The sequence below is a fragment of the Pogoniulus pusillus genome, chromosome 43 (assembly GCF_015220805.1).
Source record: "Pogoniulus pusillus isolate bPogPus1 chromosome 43, bPogPus1.pri, whole genome shotgun sequence".
NCBI classification, from domain to species: domain Eukaryota; kingdom Metazoa; phylum Chordata; class Aves; order Piciformes; family Lybiidae; genus Pogoniulus; species Pogoniulus pusillus.
Genome location: NC_087306.1, coordinates 2,319,565 through 2,339,188, shown reverse-complemented (window position 1 = coordinate 2,339,188; position 19,624 = coordinate 2,319,565). Strand labels below are relative to the sequence as shown.

The window sequence follows — 19,624 nt, the reverse complement described above, 5'->3', positions numbered from 1 at the left end:
TGCCAGGGGCTACCATCCCCCACCCCCTCCGCTCTGCAGCCCACGCGTCCTCAGCCACCGCCGCTTACCGCACGACGTGCTTTTGGCAGTGCCAAGCTGCGAGGAACTCCCGTCGCTGGCAGACACCGAGGAATGCAAACAGAGCCGTCAGTGCCGGAGGGATTCCTGCTGCCGCCGTGGCCGCTCGCCACCCTGCTCCTGCCCTGCTGCTGCGGGGAGCTGGGCTCCGAGAACCCCACCAGCAGTGGGGAGTTGAGCTCTGAGTGTCCAACCAGCAGTGGGGAACACTGTGTCCTCCCTAGCTCGGGTCACCTTTTGCCAAGGATCCCGGGGGCCTCCCTTGCTACTGGTTTCTGCCGTGGGCAGGCAGCTGGCCAGGGAGTGTTGCTAGCTGTGCTGGCTCCTGGAGAAGCTGAGCTGGCAGCAGCGGCGTGCTGGTGGTGGGGACATCAACCCAGCAGGACCTGCTACCGGTTGTACTTGACAGCTGGAGGGCAGCAGAGACAGAGAGCTCAGCCCCACAGCTGCTGGGGAAAGGATGTGACTCGATGCTGAGATGCCCACACGTGTCCAGGGAGCTGGGGACAAAACAGGAACAGAAGGTGCAGTGGTACCCCAGGCAACAGGGGAGCACACCAGTGCCTGCTGCAGCACTCCAGCCTGTGCAGCTTGGGCAAAAGAGGAAGGGCTCTGAGCTTGCTGGGAGGATGAGAGGGCACAGGCAGAGAAAGGGAGGTTTATTGGCATGGCAGGCACACTCCCCACAGAGAGGGCTGCAAGTCCTGGTGGGACACAGGGCAAAGCACCTGCAGGGAACGATGCTGCCAGGCTCCCGGCACAGAATCAGTCATTTCCAGCGACCACAGAAGGAACAATCAGGCAGCTCTTCCTCACTCCTCCTCCTCCTCTTCCTCCTCCTCCAGGGCGATGGGCTGGCGGCCAGCCGGCCCCACACTGCCCCGCTGGATGGAAACGATGCCACTCAGGAAGGCATAGCCCAGCATGGCCACCAGCCCCACCAGCACCGACAGCAGCTGGTTGCGCCGTTTGTGGGGGTCCTCCTCTGCCTCGCCGCCATCGCTACCTGCAGCCCGTGGGGCACTGGCTGGGGGCTCACCTGGGGGGGCAGAACAGCGGTGTGGAGGCGGGGACAGGTCACCCTGAGCCCACAGGGCAAGGGCTGGGGGACATATCTCACCTCCATCCCAAGGGAAGTAGAGGCTGAGGATGGAGGTGCAGTAGTTGCACAGGTTCTGCAGGGACTTCAGGTGCTGCTGCAGTTTCCCGTTGGGCAGCTTTGCCTTCAGGAGCGGCGCCAGGCGGCTGAAGACGAAGGCGTCGAGGGAGGCTGGCCTGGGGCATAGAGAGCTGTGATGGTCATGATCCCTCCCACCCTTTCCTTCTGCACTCAACCCAAGGCCACCTGTATACACTGACCACCTTCAGTCCCCTGCACCCTAGGAACCAGCAAGCAACTCTTCCTTAGAAGAGCTCTCTGCTTCAAACCCCCAAGGTGCAAAGTGAAGAGGAGTAGGATGAGATGGGAAAGGATGATGGGGCTGAAGCAACAACTCCTCCTCCTCAGGACAGATCTCTGCTTCCAACCCCCAAGGTGCAAGGTGAAGAGGAGTAGGATGAGATGGGAAAGGATGCTGGGGCTGAAGCAACCAACTCCTCCTCCTCAGGACAACTCTCTGCTTCCAACCCCCAAGGTGCAAGGTGAAGAGGAGTAGGGTGACCCCATCCAGCTCTACTGGATCCACCAAGAGATGGGAAAAGAGATGCTGGAGCTGGCACCAGCTTCCACAGCCTTAATTCCCACTGCCCACGTTGCTCTGTGTTGGCATGGACAGCTCTGTCCAAACCCCAGAGGCTGCAGACTCCCCACAGACCGCGAGGTCTCAGATCCCACCCAGGTGTGTGTGGGGGCTCTCAGGCCCCAGAGCACCTTCCCCACTAAGGCCACCTACGAGTCTCCGAAGAAAAACTTCTGTGCCCCGAGGCGCTGGGACAGGAGCGTGAGGCATTCCCGAGCATCCCTGTAGAGCTGGAGGAGGGGAGGACAGAGAAGTCGTCACCCGCCCGTCCACGCGGCCGACTGCCACGGTGCTAAGGGGAGCGGGAAGGAGGTGCTCAGCCAGGGTGAACCCCGGAACCCAGTTAAGATGTTGGCTTCATGTGGGTCCTTTTGGGCACCTGCCAAGGACCTGCTGTGACCAGATGAGAGCTTCTCACCTCCTTCTCCAGCTTCTCTTCATCCTCCATGTAGCCATCTCCCCAGAGGAGCTGCAGCCGCTCCAGGTGCCGCTTGTGCATGCAGTTGGGCAGGAAGAAGTTGAGGGGGAAGGGAATGGTTTCTGCGTACCACTTCCGTGTGTGCTCCACGTAGTTCTTTGCGTCCACCCAGAAAGTATGGATCTGCAGTGGAGAATGAGCCATGCCCAGGCCATGGGGGTGCTAGACTCAGCATAGCCTTTTGCCATGGTGGACAACATGAAGCCCCAGTGCCCGGGTGCTGGGTGCCTGGCACGGGATAGGATCACAGGTGTCAGGGGTTGGAAGAGACCCAAAGAGATCATCCAGTCCAAAGCCCCTGCCAGAGCAGGAGCATCCAATCTAGTTCAGGTCACACAGGAACATATCCAGACAGGCTTTGAAAGACTCCAGAGAAGGAGACTCCACAACCTCTCTGGGCAGCCTGTGCCAGTGCTCTGGAACCTTTACAGCCAAGAAGTTCCCACTTGTGTTGAGCTGGAACCTCCTGTGCTGCAGCTTCCATCCATTGCTCCTTGTCCTATCCCAGGGAGCAAGCAAGAAGAGCCTGTCCCCTACCCTGAAGCTCATGAGGGGCTGAAGGCTCATGAGAGTTAAGACCAGACCCCAGCCCCAGCTGCACAACCCCACCACTGCCACACAAGACTCCCAGCACCCTGATCCTTGACACTGACACCCCAGACCCCCAGGATTTTGCCACCTGCCACATTCTCTGTCTCTCCTAGCAGGTGGGGGTACAGTGGAGCCCACCAGAGCATTGCTCCAGGGAGTAGTTCTGGTCGCTGGCATGGCCACCAGCCCTCTGTGTGTGTGTCCCCCAAGTCGTTTCCACAGGGAGCCTCACCAGCACAGGCAGCAGCTTCTCCTCCAGCAGGGACACGAAGGCCAGCGTGTCTGCCTCCTGCGTGGCCGAGAGGTCGTAGTCGGCATTGTACTTCTGCAGAGCAAACGACACAGCCATGACCCGAAGGGGACCTGGCAAAGCCTGCCTGTGCCTACGCCTCTGGGTGATCACAACAGAGCCTCATCCTTCCCCAGGGGGGGCTCTGGTGCCCCCCAACCCAGGGCCGGGAGATGTCTCTTCCTCCCCTACCTGTTTCCTGAGGTGGGTGATGATCTGCTGCGTTTTGGAGATGGTGCCCTCGTCCCGAGTCTTCAGTGCAGGCAGGTGCCCTGAGGGTAGGGAGAGGAGAGGTTGCGGGTGGGGGTGCCCAGGGTGCCAGCCTGCTGCAGGCAAGGCGCTTGGGGGGGTGTGGGTGTGATGGGGTGCAGGGCCCACACGCAGCGGTGAGGGGGCACAGGGCAGAGGGAAGGGTGCGGGTGGCAAGGTGGGAGGCACAGAAGGTGTGTCAGGGGGTGCGGGGTGAGGTGAGGGGTCCGGGTGAGAGGGTCAGAGCCGCATGAGACGGGACACCGGCAGCGTGCGAGGGTGCGGACGATGCAACGGGGTGAGGGCGGCGTGCCACGAGGGCAGGGGTGCCACGGGGCAGGGGGTGCCGGTGCGGAGGGTTAGGCGGTCCCGGCTGCGTGGCAGTGCCGGTAGCCCCGGCAGTGAGGCTCCTACCGGAGGGGCTCCTCCAGGGGTTGGTGACCCGGTGCAGCTTCAGCGGCGCCCCAGTGAACCGCGCGTAGGTCTGCAAGACAGGAGAGCGGCGGCGGGAGCGGGGACTCGCCCGGAGCGAGGGGACGCACCGGCCCAAGCCCCGGTTCCGGCCCCGCCGCCGCTCACCAGCACCGCCAAGCAGTCGGGGTCTACCGAGGGCAGCCCCCAGCCCCCTGCCCAGCAGAACAGCTCCATGGGCGCCGCCATCTTCCCGCCCGACCCGGAACCACAGCGGCCAGCTCCGCCCGCCTCTCCCGAGGGGCGGCTCCGCCACCGGCGGCTCCCGCAGCCCCGCACCGGAGCGGCGCCGTGCGTGGCAGAGCGGAGCGGAGGCCGTGTCTGGGCTGCTCATACTGGCTGGGTCCCTGGGGCCGAGACCTGTGCTTCGCCCCGCATCTCCCGGAGCGTTTCCGTGGGACGAAAACCGAGCTGGGAGCCTGCTGGCAGCGGAGGGAGGGGAAGCGCCACCGTGTGCGGCTCGGCGGCAGCCCCTCCGCCCCCGCCCGTTACTCGGGACCGCTGGCGCGGAGACGCGGTTGGGGGAATGGGGCCGGAGCGGCCCCGGGGCTGGGCTCGGCCGGTTGTTATGGAGCCGGGGGCAAACAGGAGTAAACACGACCGGGGAGCCGCGGGCCGCCCGCCCGGCCTGGCCGGCGCTCAGCGGGGAGCGGTCCTACCGACCCCGAGCATCCACGGGCGCCACGGCGGGCACTGGCGGCGTGAACCGTACCGAATGCTGCCTCGGGGGCACCGAGCTGCAGCCACCACCCCAAGGCAGAGCGAGGGCTTTCCCCTGCGGCCCCGCTTCCCCTCCTCGCAGCCCGGGATGAGGTCCCGGGATGAGCTCATTGCGTTGCTCCGGGGCTTGGGTCAGATCCCGGCGCTGAGCGCTCTCCAGGCGGGCTGGCCTCGATCGCTTCCCTCTCTCCCCCGGAGCACCGCCCGGCCCCGGGGGCTGGCACCGCGGCGTGCCCCACAAAGCAGTCCCGCGCCCTCAGCTGCCGGCGGCGGTCTCTGGCTCTCCCGGGCTGGGATGCTCCGGTGCTGCTGGGGCAGCTTTAGTTCTATGGAAGGCGGCCCCAGACTGCCTGACCTCCCGGTGAACCGGCGCCTGCCACACTCAATTTCTGTGAGCGGGAGCCGCGCCTGCGGCGGGCAGAGCCAGGGCGGTCGGTGGCTCGCCCGCAGCCACAGTCCCGGCCCCGGTGTGCCGTGCCCCGCCTTGCGGCTCTCCGCTGGCGGGGCTGCGGCCGGGCCGCCGTGGCCGAGCTGCCGCCGGGGTCCCGGGATGCGCGCCCGTGATTGACGGCTCTTTGTTTCCTCCTCGCCGGCAGCGCCGGCCCCTCCCCGCTCGCACCACCCCGCCCCGCCGCGCTCCGCTCCGCACCGGCAATACCGGCAGCATGGGGGCACCGGCGGCCGCGGGGGGCCCGGCTCTCGGTGCGCTGCTGGCGCTGCTCCTGCTGGGCGCCGCCGCCGCGGCTCGTCCAGGGTTGCACGGTAAGCTGCTGCGGGCCGGAGCCGGGGCGGCCCCGACGGGGATAGGCGGACGAGGCTCCCGGCCCCATCTGCCAACCGGGCGGTGCCGGCGGCTGGAGCCCTCTCGACTCTGCTCCCCTGTTCCGCTCACCGGCCGGAGGCCACTGACAGCGGCTCCTCTCGCCCTGGGAGGTCTGGCAGCCGGGCTGCGGGCAGCGTGGGTACAGAGGGACATTCATTCCCGGAGCTCCGCACCCCTGAGAGCCAACTCTGTCCCGACGGCAGCTCGGGGCAGGGAATCGCCGGTCCCAGGACCGGCTCGGGACGCCGGGAGGTCTCTGGCCGCTCCGTGTGGGTCAGGAGGGAGTCCAAGGGTTCATGGCTGGGGCTTGCCCCGGCGCCGGGGCTCCTCCCGATCTGCCCAGTGAGGTTTTACGGAGCAGGCGGACGCCCGTGCGGCGGCGTGACCGGGCTCTCCGCGCTTCCCCGGAGCGCCCTGGGACGGTGCCCAGCGCGGGGCCGTCCGTGCAAAAGCTCCCGGTCCCACCGCGCCTTGGCGAGGCGGCCGCGACACTTCGGGGCTGGTCCTGGCGAAGCTCCGCGCTGCTCCCTTAACTCGCGTCCCCGTTCTGCAGTTCCGTGGGGCCGTCTCGGTTCGCCCAACCGTGCTCGCCCCGGCAGCGGGGTGCTCAGGAAGACGGGACTCTGCCGACACCCCCGCGGAGAAGTGCCGTCTGCGGAACGGGAAAGCGGGGCAGGGGGCTCCGTGGGTCCCTCCCGGCGGTGCCGTTGCTGGTCCTGGAGCGCCACCGCGCGGGGCCGGGGCTGGGCGGGGCCGAGACCTCTCGGGGCTTCCCCGGCCCCCCCGCGGAGCCCGGCGGTCCAGGGACACCCGCTTCCCTCCCCGTGCCCTCGGGATGACGGCGGGCTGGGCCGCCTGGGTCCCCGCACCTAGTGCGGCTGCCGGTCAGGATGCGACCCCCGTACTTCGCTCCCGCAGTTATCGACCTACTGATGGCGAGCGAAGCGCGGCAGATGTCCAGCATCACCCACAAGATCCGGATGGAGCTCCTGACCGTGAACGACGTTTACCTCCTCTCCACCTTCCGCCTACCCCCTAAGCAGGGGGGGACCCTCTTTGGCCTCTACTCCAAGAAGGACAACACGAGGTGGCTGGAGGTCTCCGTAGTGGGGAAAATCAACAAAGGTGGGTGCCTGCTGCCTGGGGACGTGCTGGCCCTGGTCTTGCCCTGATGCTCAGAGAGAAGCAGGGACCCAGTTGCTGCCATCCGAGGGGCCTGCTGGGGTGAGTGGTGGGTGCACACTGGTCCCAGGGGGCTTCAGGCGCTGTGTGGGGGAGGAGAGTTGACAGCCCCTTCCTGCTCCTCTGCAGTCCTGGTGCGTTACCTGCGGGAAGACAACAAACTGCACTCAGTCAACCTGCAGCATGCGCAGGTGGCAGATGGGCAGAGCCACAGCATCATCGTGCGCCTCAGCGGGCTGCGTGGGGACATGCTGAGCGTGGAGCTCTACGTCGACTGCAAGCAGATGGACTCCAGCGTGGGGCTGCCTGAGCTGTCAGAGATCCCCTTGGCAGAGGTGGAGTCCCTAGAGTTGCGCACGGGGCAGAAGGCTTACCAGAGGATGCAGGTGAGGGCTGGGATTCCCTACTGTGCTTTTGGGGTCAGGCAGAGCCCTCCACGACTGGCTGCATCTCCCTCTCCTATGTCAGGGGTTTGTGGAGTCGATGAAGCTGATCCTGGGAGGGTCCATGAGCCGCGTGGGTGCCCTGAGCGAGTGCCCTTTTCAGGGAGATGAGTCCATTCACAGTGCAGGTAATGGCACCTGCAGGCGTGCCCTGCACTCAGCAGGGGCAGTGTGGAGGGCTTACGGGACACGTGGAGGTGGCAGCACACTGCACAGTGTTCCTGCCTCTCCCAGTCCAGTTGTCCCCACGCGGGTGGGAGCTCCTGCACTGTGCATATGCTCGACCAGGAGCAGCCGTGCAGGGTGATGCTGCTGGTGGCAAGCATTTGGTAACCTCTGGTCTCTTCCTGCAGTGACAAGTGTGCTGGCCTCCATCCTGGGTAAGTCCCTGCTTGGCTTTCCCCTGGCATGAGGGCAATGGCAGTATTTGGGATTCCACAGAGGCAGAAAACCCTCCACAGCCTGTCCCAGTGCCTCGGGTACCTGTAGAGCCCCAAGGTGGGGTGGAACAGGGGACTTGGGAGTGCTATGTGGGAAGAAAGGGGTCTTGTGTGTGGACCAGTGAGAAGGGGGATGGGCTGTTGGCTGTCTCATCCAAGGGGCTGACCTTGTGCTTTCTGCTTCTGGCAGGTGAGCAGACCAAGGCACTGGTCACACAGCTGACCCTCTTCAACCGAGTGCTGACTGAACTGAGAGAAGATATTAGGGACCAGGTGAGATGATGAGGCACTACCAGCTCTCCCTGGCATGGACTGCCCCAGAGGGTGGTGCCAGCCAGGGCACTGCTTCTCCCTGATACTCCGTGCTCTGCTGCCTCGCAGGTGAAGGAGATGTCTCTGATCCGCAACACCATCATGGAGTGCCAGGTCTGCGGTGAGTGCTGATGAGGCTCTGCTCCCACCTTAGGGGGCAAAGGGCTGCCCCATCTCACCTCCTCTGCCTCTTCTTTCTCTTCTCAGGCTTCCATGAGCACCGATCCCGCTGCAATCCCAACCCCTGCTTCAGTGGTGTGGACTGCATGGAGACGTACGAGTACCCCGGGTACCGCTGCGGGCCCTGCCCGCCGGGGCTGGAAGGCAACGGCACACACTGCGCTGACATCGATGAGGTGGGCACACTCCTGGGGTGTGTTGGCAGCCACAGCACTGCTAGAGCAGTGTGGGCAGATAATGCTTCTCCTCTTTAGATGAGTCCTCAAGCCAGTAAGGGGCCTCACTGCGATGCCCTGGGGCACAAGCCACTGTAATGGGCAGGACTGAGGGTGAAGCCTATCCCTTTCCTTGTACTGCAGTGTGCTCATGCCAACCCCTGCTTCCCTGGCTCCAAGTGCATCAACACAGCCCCTGGCTTCCGCTGCGAGCCCTGTCCCCGCGGCTACCGGGGCAACACTGTCTCTGGTGTGGGGGTCGACTATGCCAGGGCCAGCAAGCAGGTGAGTGAGGGGCTGTGGGGCTCGGCTGGATCCCCGTGGGTGCTCCGGGAACCGGGGGAGGATGCTGTGCCTGCCGGAGGATGCTGTGTCTCACGGAGGAGGGCAGCTTTCCCAAGACAGGAATAGGCAGAGCAGCAGGGAAGGGTCCCAGTGACAATTTTCTCCCATGCTGCTCGCAGGTTTGCACAGATATTGATGAATGCAACGATGGGAACAATGGGGGCTGTGACCCCAACTCCATCTGCACCAACACGCTGGTGAGGAGAGCGGCCCCACTCCTCTGCCTGGCACCCAGAGCCACTCTGCTCCCCTAATCCTGCCCCTGCCCTCTCCCATCCAGGGCTCCTACAAATGTGGTCCCTGCAAGTCAGGGTTTGTGGGGAACCAAACATCTGGATGCATCCCGCAGAAGTCCTGCAGCACCCCCACCTCCAACCCCTGTGACATCAACGGCTTCTGCCTCTTTGAGAGGAACGGTGAAATATCTTGTGCGGTGAGTAGGGAAGAGACAGGAGGAGGGCAAAGATGAGACAGTGCAGGGGGTATCAGCACGGGCAGCAGTTGGTCCTGCCAGGACCTTTCCTCACTTTCCAGCCCCTGACTTCTGATTTCTCTAGTGCAACGTGGGCTGGGCTGGCAACGGCAATGTGTGTGGGCAAGACACAGACCTTGACGGCTACCCAGACGAGCCCCTGCCCTGCATCGACAACAACAAGCACTGCAAGCAGGTAGGCTCATGGGGCACCCTCGGGCAGGGGATGCCAGGCTCAGGGAGCCTAGGGTAGGGCTGTGCTTCAGCTCTCATCTCAACGCCATCCGTGCCTGCAGGACAACTGCCGCCTGACACCGAATTCAGGGCAGGAGGATGCTGACAATGACGGCATCGGGGACCAGTGCGATGATGATGCTGATGGTGATGGCATCAAGAACGTGGAGGTGGCTGTGCTGGGTGGGAGGGATGTGTCTGTGGATCTGGGGGCATGCTGGGCAGAGGGCTTCACCCTTTACCTTGGTGCCGACTCCCTCAAGATAACCTCTCCTGGGCATCTGCAGCCTCGTGGCTATGAGATGCTCACACTCAGCGTGCTGGAGGAGATGTCCTCCTGCCTGGTTGCCATCCAGCCACTGCAGAGTGGGCATCCCTGTCCTCTTGCCCACAGGACAACTGCCGGCTCTTCCCCAACAAAGACCAGCAGAACTCAGACACTGACTCCTTTGGGGACGCCTGTGACAACTGTCCCAATGTGCCTAATAACGACCAGCGGGACACAGACAGCAACGGCGAGGGGGATGCTTGTGACAATGACATCGATGGGGACGGTGAGGGCCTCTCAGGGCTGGCCCTCCCGTGCTGGGCTGGGGCTGCTCACAGAGCAGGGATGCTGTCATGCCAGGCTGGGAATGAGGGCATCCACCCAGTGCTGTCTTTGCAGGGATTCCCAACATGCTGGATAACTGCCCCAAGGTGCCCAATCCTCTGCAGACAGACCGGGATGAGGATGGGGTTGGGGATGCCTGTGACAGTTGCCCAGAAATGAGCAATCCCACTCAGGTATGGCCGGGGCAAGGCTGGGGCAGGGGACTCATGGTGAGCAGGGCCCTGTCTGACAGGGGGCAGGGGGTCCTCCTGCAGCATGGCTGGCCCCCTTGCCCTGGGTGTCCACTGAACTAGGGCTCTGCTCTCCTCCAGACAGATATGGACAGTGACCTGGTAGGAGATACCTGTGACACCAATGAGGACAGGTGAGAACCACTGCTGCGGGGTCACCTCCTTGCCCCATCCCATTCCCAGTGGCTGAGCTGGGTTCCCTGATCCAGTGACCCAGGAGAAGGAGTGATGGGGTCTTTGGAGTCAGCAAGAGTGCTGGGGTGGGGTGATGGATCCGTATTTCACAGCACTGCTCTGATCCTCTTCTTGCTCCCAGCGATGGGGATGGGCATCAGGACACCAAGGACAACTGCGCCGAGATCCCCAACAGCTCCCAGCTGGACTCAGACAACGATGGGCTGGGGGATGAGTGTGACAACGACGACGACAATGATGGCATCCCTGACTACATGCCGCCTGGCCCAGACAACTGCCGCCTCATCCCCAACCCCAACCAGAAGGACTCGGATGGTGAGCATGGGGCAGGCAGGGGGAGGCAGAGCCGTGTGGGTTCTGCCCAGCCCTGAGCAGGGTGCATGTCCCCAGGGAATGGTGTGGGTGACGTGTGCGAGGAGGACTTCGACAACGACACGGTGGTGGACCAGCTGGATGTGTGCCCTGAGAGCGCCGAGGTGACGCTGACCGACTTCCGCGCCTACCAGACTGTCATCCTCGACCCCGAGGGGGATGCCCAGATTGATCCCAACTGGGTAGTCCTCAACCAGGTGTGGGTGCTGCCCTCCGTGTTTCTGGGGACTGCAAGTCCAGGTGGGACCAAAAAGGGAGATTCCTGGGGATGCCACTCACTCAGCTGTACCCCACAGGGCATGGAAATCGTGCAGACCATGAACAGTGACCCAGGCTTGGCTGTTGGTAAGAGATGCAGACCCCAACTCCTGTTCCCCTGTATCAGGGCAGGGTGAGAGTTCATTGCCTTGCAGAAGGGTTGACTGGAGGGAGCTGGGGTGTGGGGGTCTGGTGCTGGAGGAGAGGGCTTCTTGCAGCATCTGCCTGTTGGTAGGCTACACGGCATTCAACGGGGTGGACTTCGAGGGCACCTTCCATGTCAACACTGTCACCGACGATGACTACGCTGGCTTCATCTTCAGCTACCAGGACAGTGCCAGCTTCTACGTGGTGATGTGGAAGCAAACAGAGCAGACCTATTGGCAGGCCACCCCCTTCCGTGCCGTGGCCGAGCCGGGGCTGCAGCTCAAGGTGGGTGTTGGCCACCCCGTGGGTCACATCAGATCCGCCCCCTTCCACACCCTCCCCCCACTTCCAGCTAGGTCCTGCCTAACACCCCCATGCACCCACAGGCAGTGAAGTCCTCCACGGGCCCCGGGGAGCACCTGCGCAATGCCCTGTGGCACACAGGCCACACACCCGACCACGTCCGCCTGCTCTGGAAGGACCCCCGCAACGTGGGCTGGCGGGACAAGACGTCCTACCGCTGGCAGCTGACACACAGGCCCCAGGTGGGCTACATCAGGTGAGCACAGACTGGTCACAGTGCGGGCACGGAGGCTGCTGGGCTAGGGGAAGATGCTGGCTCTTGGGTGGGACCTCACCGATGTGGCAGTGCCAGCTGTCCCCTCTTCTTGTAGCCACCCTCGCTGGAGCCGCTCCGGCGGGCAGGATGCCAGCTGTGGGAAGGCATCCTTGTCCCAGTGGGGTCCGTCTGCGGTGTGACCACACTGGGAGGGGGGGATGCTGACCGTGGGGAGGGGGTCCTGCCCCTGTGGGTCGAGGGCGCGTTTCCCCTTTAAGGATCCCGTCGGGGCGGCCGCCGCGGAGCGGGGGGGGCTCGGCGGGCCGGGCCCGTCCGCCTCGCCGGGCCCCCGCAGCCATTGTCCCCGTCGCCATGGCGACCCCGCCGGCGCCTTTCACATGCAAAGCGTCCGACAAAAGCGGCGGGGCCGGGACGGGGGCGGTGCGGGGGGCTCTATCCCGGCCACGGCGGGGGGCCCTGCTCCGGGGGTCCAACCCCATCAGGGTGCCCCGGCCCGGTGCCCCCATCCCAGCCTCAGTAGGATGCCCCATTCCAGGCCTGATGTCCCCATCTTAACCCCGAGAGGGGGATGCCCCAGCCTGCTGCCCCCGGCCCCCACGCCAACGCCGGGTCAGGATGCCCGGTGCTGGGCCCGGTGCGCTCCCGGTCCCCCACTGAAAGGCAGGGCCGGGCTGTTCCCCTCGCACAGGGTGCGGCTGTACGAGGGTCCGCAGCTGGTGGCCGACTCCGGGGTGATCATCGACACCACCATGCGCGGGGGGCGGCTGGGGGTCTTCTGCTTCTCCCAGGAGAACATCATCTGGTCCAACCTGCAGTACCGCTGCAACGGTGAGCACGGGAGACCCTCCTGGGAGGGGAGGGGGTCACCGGGGCGCCTCAGCACCGGGCCGAGGGCCTAGAGCTCGCAGGGCATCTCCCGTCCCTCCTGCGGGGGTCCTGGACCGGCGATTTTTCCCGCTTTATCGAGGCTTGGTCCTCCCGGCTCCTGACCCCCCTCGCTTTTCTCCCCTGCCCCCGCAGACACGATCCCCGCCGACTTCGAGCCCTTCCGCCGGTTCCTGCTGGAGGGACGCGAGTGAACAGCCGCACCCGACCCGGTCTTCCCCCGCCAGCAGCAACCGGGGGCGTTCCGGACCCCCTAAGTCGTCCCCCATCCCGGCCGGATCCCGCTCCCGGACCCCGCGAACTTTGCAGTGCCGGTACCGGCGCGGGGCGAGCGGGACTCCCGGGGGTGGCGGGGCTGCCTCCCAGCCCTGACGGGGGGGTTTCTGCCGCTGCATTCCGTGCCCCAAGTCTGCCCATAAAGTTTTGAGTGTTTTCTAGCCTGCGCGCCCGGTTCCTGGAGGGATCTCTGTGCCCCGAGAAGGCATCGGACCCCACCCTGTGCTCTCGGCTCCATCTGTCGTTGTGTTCCCGGTGGTCGTTGCGGGAAGCCCGGTACCCGGCCGGTCCCACCGGTGGAGCCCGTAGCGGCGGGAGGCCGGGACGAGTGCAATATTGGTAGGCGAGAGCACAACACTGCACCGCATCCCGTCCCTCCCGCCGCCTCGGAGGGAGCGGAGTGAAGCCTCCGCCGCTCGGGCCACTCCGTGGGAACTGCGCGGCGCGCACCGAGCCCCGGCGGCAGTGCCCGGTCGCCATGGCGACGGCTGTCCCAGCAACGCGGCGGAATGTGCCCCCCCGCCCCCATTCTCCTCCCGCCCCGGAGCGCGCGAGGCCGGGCACCGGCACCGGCCCGGCCCCCCCCCCCCCCCTCCACTCCGCCCCACGGCGGCGACAATGGGCGCGGCGGCACCGGCCCCCTCCTCTTAAAACGGCAACACGGCGGCCACGGAGCTGCTCCTCCGGAGCCTGTACCTGGGCCAGCGTCGTCCTCTGTCCCTTCCAGGTGAAATCGCTGCTCTGTACTGAGCGGTCCCGTCCCATCCGCCGCCCGCGGGGGGTGCCCGGTGGGTCGGGGTTCGTGACTTGCCCTGGGTGCGGGGGGCGTCAGCAGAACCCGCTCCTGCTCGGGTCCCGCTCCGGTATCTGTCGCTGTCCACCCCGCTGCCAGTCCCGGTCCGGTGCCGCTCCGCGGACTCGACACGAGTGTGCAGCGGAGCTGAGTCCGCCAGGGGGCGCCACAGTTCAAGTGCCGCCGGGAGGCGCGGGGGCGCTCACGGGGCCCGGGGCTGGGCCCCTGAGCCCCTTTCAGCTCCGCTCAGGCCTCTTTAGCCTCTTCCCTCAGCTCCCCCACGCAGTTTGTCCTCCCTGGGGCTCTGCCCAGGGGATGTTGCCGACTTTACAGGCGCGCTTAGAGCAGGCTGGAGGGACTGGAGGGCGTCGGGCACCCAGGCATTCCCGCGATGGGGCAGGCAGGATGGAGCTGGGGTTGGCACAAAGACCAGAAGGTGCAGGAGGGTGACTGAAGCCACCAGCGCTGGCTATGTGGGGCTGCCTGTCCCCAACAGTCACCCTCAACAGGGTTCTGGGGAGGTGACATTCACCCAGAGCCTGCTGCCCGTGCCCTGCCTGTGTTTGCCTAGCCTCACACCAAGGCTGTGGACTCCACCGGGGGACTGGATGCAGCTGGGTGCCATCATACCCATGCCAACACCCAGGCTGCCCATCCCTCACCCTGCTGTTACTGCAGTGCAGTGTCCTCTCTGCTTCCTTTGCCCTGAAACCTCAGAGCTGCATCGTCAGAGCCATGGTGGCAGTTTGGCTCCACACAGGATGCCACAGCATGGAGCCCCCCACTAAGTTCTCACTGAGAGTTGCCCACCACGGGCATCAGGGCACTCCCACAAGGCAGGGAGGGACCAGAAAAGGGGGGTGTGTGGTCATCGGTGCCAGGAGCATGTGTCACCTGGGAGAAGGGGGGCTCTACACCTTGGCACAGGTGCCACCACCAGTAACCAGCCTGACACTGGGCATCAGACTGGGCCAGGGGCTGTGTCTTGAATGAGAAGAGGTTCTTGTGCCTGTTGAGCCACTTGTGCCCTGGGGGGAGCCCAGGTTATGCTGGCAGGCAGGTTACTGGGAGGTACTGGGACTTCGTGGGGCCCTGGGCCCCACCTGCGTAAGCATTTCGGGGGGGCATCACTGGCGTTTATTTGAGTGCAGGGTGAGGCAGTGGCCGGCAGGTAATGATTAACCCTGGGCTCAACCCGAGGATGAGGCCCCCCCGGGACAAGGGGCTGGGGACCTCTGTCCAGCTCCTAGGGACCATGGCTCAACCCATGGGGTCAGAGAGATGCTGCCCTTCACCCCTGCCCTGGGATGCCCAGCCACTGCCCCTTCCCCATGTCCCCATCTGATGTGGCACCCACCTGCAGCATGGGGACACTACCGGTGGTGTCCCTCTGAGCCAGCCAGAGCGGACCCAGCCCAGTAGGAAGCAGCTGTGGGGGCCCCATCGGAGGGCACACCCTGTGCCAAGCGAGACAGGGGGACTCTCCCCCCTCCCCCCTCCTCCTCGGGGCTGGCAGCAGGGTGGGGCCTCCCCACCTGCTCCAGGTGCGCTATAAAGCTCCTGCCGCTGTGGTGCTGCCAGTTCCTGATCGCAGGGTCGTGTAGCGCACCGATGGCTAACGGGAGAGCAGCCGCCAGAGCCCCGAGAGGCGTCAGGACCCCCATGGCATTCACTGCCCTTCTGCTGCTGCTGCTGGGCACAGGTGAGGGGCTGGGGCTGGTGACACCCCAGGCTAGAAGGGAGCCAGGCTGGTAACTCAGCAAGCAGGGAGGTAATGTGGGCAGGGGTATGGGAGCGAGGTCCTCTGGGGTGGGAGCCAGATGATGTCAGAGCTGGTGGCCCTTGGCACCACGGTGGCAGGCACCTCAGAGTCTCTGCTGGTTTGGCCCCAGGGTGCAGCACCCTAGGGCTGGTTGTGCCTGGGATAAATGGGACCTGGGGACCTCGTTCAGTCCATGGCTACTCTTAGCTGTGTCGGAAAGGATCGTCTGTGCCCGGGCAGCTGGGCTGTGCTGGGACCAGCTGGAGCAGGCTGTGCCCAGGGCCGGCAGGCAGGTATGCAGGTGTGTCTCGGTGAGCCATCCAGACCTCAGGCTCTCCTCCAGTGCCTCCGGCACCCGCTGGGAAACCATTGGGGAGCTGCCTGCGCTGGCCAGCAGCCAGGCCACGCGGGTCCAGGGGGACATGGGTAACGCTGTGGGGGTGCCACAACCCAGCAACCAGCAGCAAAGGTGGTTTCATTGGCACGGAGGGATGTGCTCAAGCTCTTGTCCTCAAGCCCCTGGTCAGGGTTGGGCACAGATCTCGTGCCAGTCACCTGCATTGCTGGGTCCTTGGTGGTGCCACGTGTGCCCAGGAGATGCCTCGTGAGCAGCAGGAGCTGCCGGTGGTTGGCTCCTGCAGGTGGTGGTGCCTCTTGGTGCCTTGTGGCCCAAGGGAGCACCCGGCTGAGGGTCTGTGTTTTGATGAAAGCTTCCCGAGCTGGTGCCGCAGTCTCAGATGTGTTCACCGAGAGCACCACGGAGACCACGACTGACACAGAGACAACCACGACCGAAACGACCACCATGGAGACGACCCTCACGACAACCCTCCCTGCCTCGAGCACTGTTCTGAACATCTCCAAAGACACGAGTGACAACGGGACCCAAACCTCCTCCTATGCCACAGTTTTCCCTGCCACAGGCAACTTCACAAACGTCCAGATCAGGAACGGCTCTGCAGCCAGCAGCACCATGGCACCTGCCTTTGGCAGCACTGCCGTCTCCAGCACCAACACCACCGCGAACAGCAGCTCCCTGTCTCCCACCGACCCCAACGGCAATGGGAACAGCAACGCTCAGGTTATCCCCACGCAGGAAACTTTTGTCACCGCTGGCAGCACAGCCCCCAGGCTGACCCCCACAGTCGTGCTGGATAACCACCGCGGTCCCAACCCCAGCAAAGCTGCAGTCCTGACTCCCTCCACGGTCCAGCTGCTCCTCCGTGTCCCACTGTCCTTCCGCATCCTCAATAGGAGATTCAACGAGAGCCTGCGTGACCCCACGTCGAAGGAGTACCAGAGCCTGCAGTACGATATCTTGAGCATGGTGAGTGCCAGCCTTGCCTGGCTGAGCAAAGACCCTCCTGGTCTGCACTGGGAAGGAGCCACCTCCCATTGAGGGCTCCCTATAATAGGTGCCCCAAGCGCCTGCTCTGCCAGGTGCTGCAGCAGCCCCGGTTGGTCCCATGATGGGGGAGAGGTGTGGGGGGACAGGTGGTAGGGGATGTGTGCCCAGGAGGTGGCATCACCTTGTGATTCCTTCCAGTTTGAGCGTGTCTTCGACTGCGTGGGCTGCATGAACAGGCAGATCTACAAGGGCTGCAGCGAGATGCAGTTCAGGTAAGCAGGTTGGCAGCTCTGGCTGCAGAGGCTGGCATGTCCGGCTGCAGAGGCTGGCATGTCCCAGCTGCGTGGTGGTGCTGAGCCCCTCGTGGGGGTGGCAATTCCTGTGCTAATGCCTCCTCTCTTGGGCAGCCAAGGCTCGGTGCAGGTGGACTCCACCCTCGTGTTCGGGCGTGGCAATGGCAGCGTCACCAGCACTGCTGCTGAGCGGCAGCTGAGGAGCAGCCTGGACCCCAACGGCTTCATCATGGACCTGCAGCTGGCTGACATCCAGAGTGAGCTTTGGGCTGGGGGTGGATGGAGCCTGTGGCAGAGAGCTCCTCCCCTCATGCTCTGTCCTGGGGGTCTCAGGGCTGTTGGTCCCAGCCATCCCCATGGCTCTACCCAGTGACATGGACACAGCTCTGCTCTTCCTTCAGGTCCTGTGGAGGTGATATCCTCAGCACCAGTGCCTGTGGTCCCAGACTGGGCTATTGCTCTGCTGGTCCTGGTCTGCCTCCTGCTGCTGATGAGCATCCTCACCTGCCTCCTGATGGTGAGTCCTTCATCCCTACCCCTGCTCTCACCTGCCTCCTGACGGTGAGTCCTTCATCCCTACCCCTGCTCTCACCTGTCTCCTCATGGTGAGTCCCTCATCCCTACCCCTGCTCTCACTTGCCTCCTGACGGTGAGTCCCTCATCCCCACCCCTGTCCCCACCTGCTTTCTGCTGTTGGCTCCCCTGTCCCCATTCTTATGCCCTCTGACCCCTGGCCCCACGATCTGCCCACCAGACCACCTGCACCTGCCGCCGGAAAAGCCGAGGGAAGCTGGACCTGTCCAACAAGAAGGACTCCTACCACCCTATGGCCGAGTACCCCCCGTACCAGAGCCACGGGCGCTATGTGTCACCCAACAGCAAGCCCAGTCCCTACAGCCAGGTGAGAGCCACTGCCACCGTCCCTGAGGCTCTTCACATCCAGCTGCGGTGGTGCTGGGGAAGGTGGTGCAGCCAGGTAGCTGGGCAGGTCCCTTGGGTAATGGCTGATGTGCTAACGGAGCTGGTGAGGCATGGAGTGGGTGGCCCTGGGAGCCTGCCCCATGCTGGTCCCCTCCCAGCTGGGATGTGAGTGTAACTTTCACTCCTGGGTGGAGCGGCGGTGCCAGGCACGCAGCTGGCGCTGGAGAACCTGGCCCAGCTCTGAGGAGCTCCCCACTCCCTTGGGCAGCTGCTCCTCCTGCTCAACCCTGGGCAGGGGGCACTGGGCTCCCTGCCTGCCTGGACTGCCCCTTCTCCATCTTGGCCATGCCTGAGCCAGATCCTGGCATCTTGCTGCTATGGGTGGGGAGTGGGCTTGAGGCTGGTGCTGGGGCAGGGTCAGCACAGGAGTGGCAGGGGGCTGAGTGGGGGCTGCTCTCTATATCCTTGCACCCCACATCTCACACCAGCGGCTCTGAAACCAGAGCTGCAGCTGCGTTATGGGGAGCTGCCTGCGGGCACAGCTCCCCCAGGGCGTGTGGGATCCGGATGGGGATGACCCAGTCCCCCTGGCACGCTGCTGCTGCAGGCAGGGGCCACATCCAGTTGCTGGGCTCGGTGTGAGCAGCTCACCCTGTTCAAATAGCAGGGGCCTGGGTAAATATTTACCGTTGCTCCTGCCGAGCAGGCTTATCGTGCAGGAGGGGAACACAGCCAGGGCCACTACAGCTCCTCCACCCACTCCTGTGCCCAGCGGGGCCCATGAGGGCTATGGATGCCTGTGGTGCCCATGGCTGAGGGCAGCTGCCCACCATGAACGAGGGGGGAACCTACTTTCTGGCTCAGCGTTGGTCTGCCCATGGTGCCTGTGGTCAAGGTGCAGGGTTCCCCTGCTACACTTGGGGTGGGAGGTGAGAAGGAGCTCAGCCTGGCACCTCTACCCAGCTCTGGCATCTCTTCACCCCTCCTTCCCCAGGTGGCCAGCAGCAACGGCGCCGGGACTGGCACCTTCACCTACACCAACCCTGCTGCTGGCTCCGACAACCTCTGAGGGACTCGCCAGGACAGTGGGCGGCTGCCGAGAGGAGGGGTTGGCCGCAGCCCCCTGCTCCCGGGGAGCAGCACCGGTCCCCGGGCACATCCCCCGGCGGTGCTGCTCGGCCCCGCGCCGCGGCCAGCAGGAGCCAACTGGTTCTGGAGCAGCTGGATTCGTGCGCACGGCAGAACTGGATGAACAAAGATTTGGGGCGGAAGGGAGGGTCCCCTGCACACCCCCCACACCCCTCCCCCAAAGCCCTGCACTCGCTTGGCTTTGCAACCCTGCTCCGTGCCGTGGGTGTGGGTCCAAGCTTGTGCCCCTCTGCGCTCGCCCCTGGCGGTGCCATTGCTCTTTCGGTGATGTTATTTCCTATCAATACAGACCTGCAGGGCGTCAGCACCGGCTCAGCTTGGCAGGGAAGCAGGGTGGCAGGGAAGCAGGGTGGCAGGGAAGCAGGGTGGCAGGGAAGCAGGGTGGCAGGGCCTGGGCCCTGGCATATTTATTGCATTTCACAATAAAAGGATGGGTGCAGTGGGGGCTGCGCTGAGCCTTGGTGCCTTGTGAGCTCACAAAGGGCTTCCCCAGCGCTGCCCTGGGTGGGCAAATCCCTTTCTGGCTCTGTGGGGTGGTGAG

The 19,624-nt window shown here is 64.7% G+C and overlaps 3 protein-coding genes across 4 annotated transcripts; 2 read left to right on the top strand and 1 right to left on the bottom strand.

Moving 5' to 3' along the window:
* Window positions 1-720: 720 nt before the first annotated feature.
* MTX1 (metaxin 1) lies at window positions 721-4,182 on the bottom strand. The gene is made up of 8 exons (XM_064176127.1): window positions 4,004-4,182; window positions 3,839-3,908; window positions 3,368-3,447; window positions 3,119-3,211; window positions 2,236-2,418; window positions 1,971-2,047; window positions 1,199-1,353; window positions 721-1,117 (listed from the first exon to the last, which is right to left on the bottom strand). Exons 1-8 carry the CDS (start codon window positions 4,082-4,084, stop codon window positions 891-893), a joined length of 966 nt encoding a protein of 321 aa, XP_064032197.1. The 5' UTR covers window positions 4,085-4,182; the 3' UTR covers window positions 721-890.
* Window positions 4,183-5,211: 1,029 nt separating this feature from the next.
* THBS3 (thrombospondin 3) lies at window positions 5,212-12,978 on the top strand. The gene is made up of 23 exons (XM_064176061.1): window positions 5,212-5,377; window positions 6,357-6,563; window positions 6,750-7,006; window positions 7,089-7,191; window positions 7,417-7,443; window positions 7,694-7,776; window positions 7,885-7,936; window positions 8,023-8,171; window positions 8,355-8,495; window positions 8,675-8,752; window positions 8,836-8,988; window positions 9,113-9,223; window positions 9,324-9,431; window positions 9,656-9,815; window positions 9,929-10,047; window positions 10,186-10,238; window positions 10,421-10,614; window positions 10,690-10,868; window positions 10,968-11,016; window positions 11,165-11,361; window positions 11,463-11,635; window positions 12,345-12,484; window positions 12,677-12,978. The coding sequence occupies exons 1-23, from the start codon at window positions 5,281-5,283 to the stop codon at window positions 12,733-12,735; spliced, it is 2,889 nt and encodes a 962-aa protein (XP_064032131.1). The 5' UTR covers window positions 5,212-5,280; the 3' UTR covers window positions 12,736-12,978.
* A 146-nt stretch (window positions 12,979-13,124) lies between these two features.
* Window positions 13,125-19,529, top strand: MUC1 (mucin 1, cell surface associated). 2 transcript variants are annotated; one of them, XM_064176122.1, is made up of 8 exons: window positions 13,125-13,156; window positions 15,192-15,312; window positions 16,083-16,699; window positions 16,919-16,992; window positions 17,128-17,270; window positions 17,415-17,530; window positions 17,768-17,914; window positions 18,929-19,529. In XM_064176122.1, exons 2-8 carry the CDS (start codon window positions 15,222-15,224, stop codon window positions 19,001-19,003), a joined length of 1,263 nt encoding a protein of 420 aa, XP_064032192.1. In that variant the 5' UTR covers window positions 13,125-13,156; window positions 15,192-15,221; the 3' UTR covers window positions 19,004-19,529. The 2 variants fall into 2 exon arrangements, with proteins under 2 accessions (XP_064032192.1, XP_064032191.1); XM_064176121.1 differs by lacking the exon at window positions 13,125-13,156 and having other exon boundaries at window positions 14,169-15,312.
* Window positions 19,530-19,624: the final 95 nt, after the last annotated feature.

Coding starts and splice junctions, on each gene's coding strand:
- MTX1 (XM_064176127.1), bottom strand. CDS start 4,084: ATGGCGGCGCCCATGGAGCTGTTCTGCTGGGCAGGGGGCTGGGGGCTG. Junction 3,448..3,838: donor CCCCTGGAGGAGCCCCTCCG/GTAGGAGCCTCA, acceptor CCCTACCCTCAG/GGCACCTGCCTGCACTGAAG. Junction 3,212..3,367: donor TCACCCACCTCAGGAAACAG/GTAGGGGAGGAA, acceptor TTTGCTCTGCAG/AAGTACAATGCCGACTACGA.
- THBS3 (XM_064176061.1), top strand. CDS start 5,281: ATGGGGGCACCGGCGGCCGCGGGGGGCCCGGCTCTCGGTGCGCTGCTG. Junction 11,017..11,164: donor TGACCCAGGCTTGGCTGTTG/GTAAGAGATGCA, acceptor GCCTGTTGGTAG/GCTACACGGCATTCAACGGG. Junction 12,485..12,676: donor CCTGCAGTACCGCTGCAACG/GTGAGCACGGGA, acceptor CTGCCCCCGCAG/ACACGATCCCCGCCGACTTC.
- MUC1 (XM_064176122.1), top strand. CDS start 15,222: ATGGCTAACGGGAGAGCAGCCGCCAGAGCCCCGAGAGGCGTCAGGACC. Junction 16,993..17,127: donor TGCAGCGAGATGCAGTTCAG/GTAAGCAGGTTG, acceptor TCTCTTGGGCAG/CCAAGGCTCGGTGCAGGTGG. Junction 17,915..18,928: donor AGCCCAGTCCCTACAGCCAG/GTGAGAGCCACT, acceptor CTCCTTCCCCAG/GTGGCCAGCAGCAACGGCGC.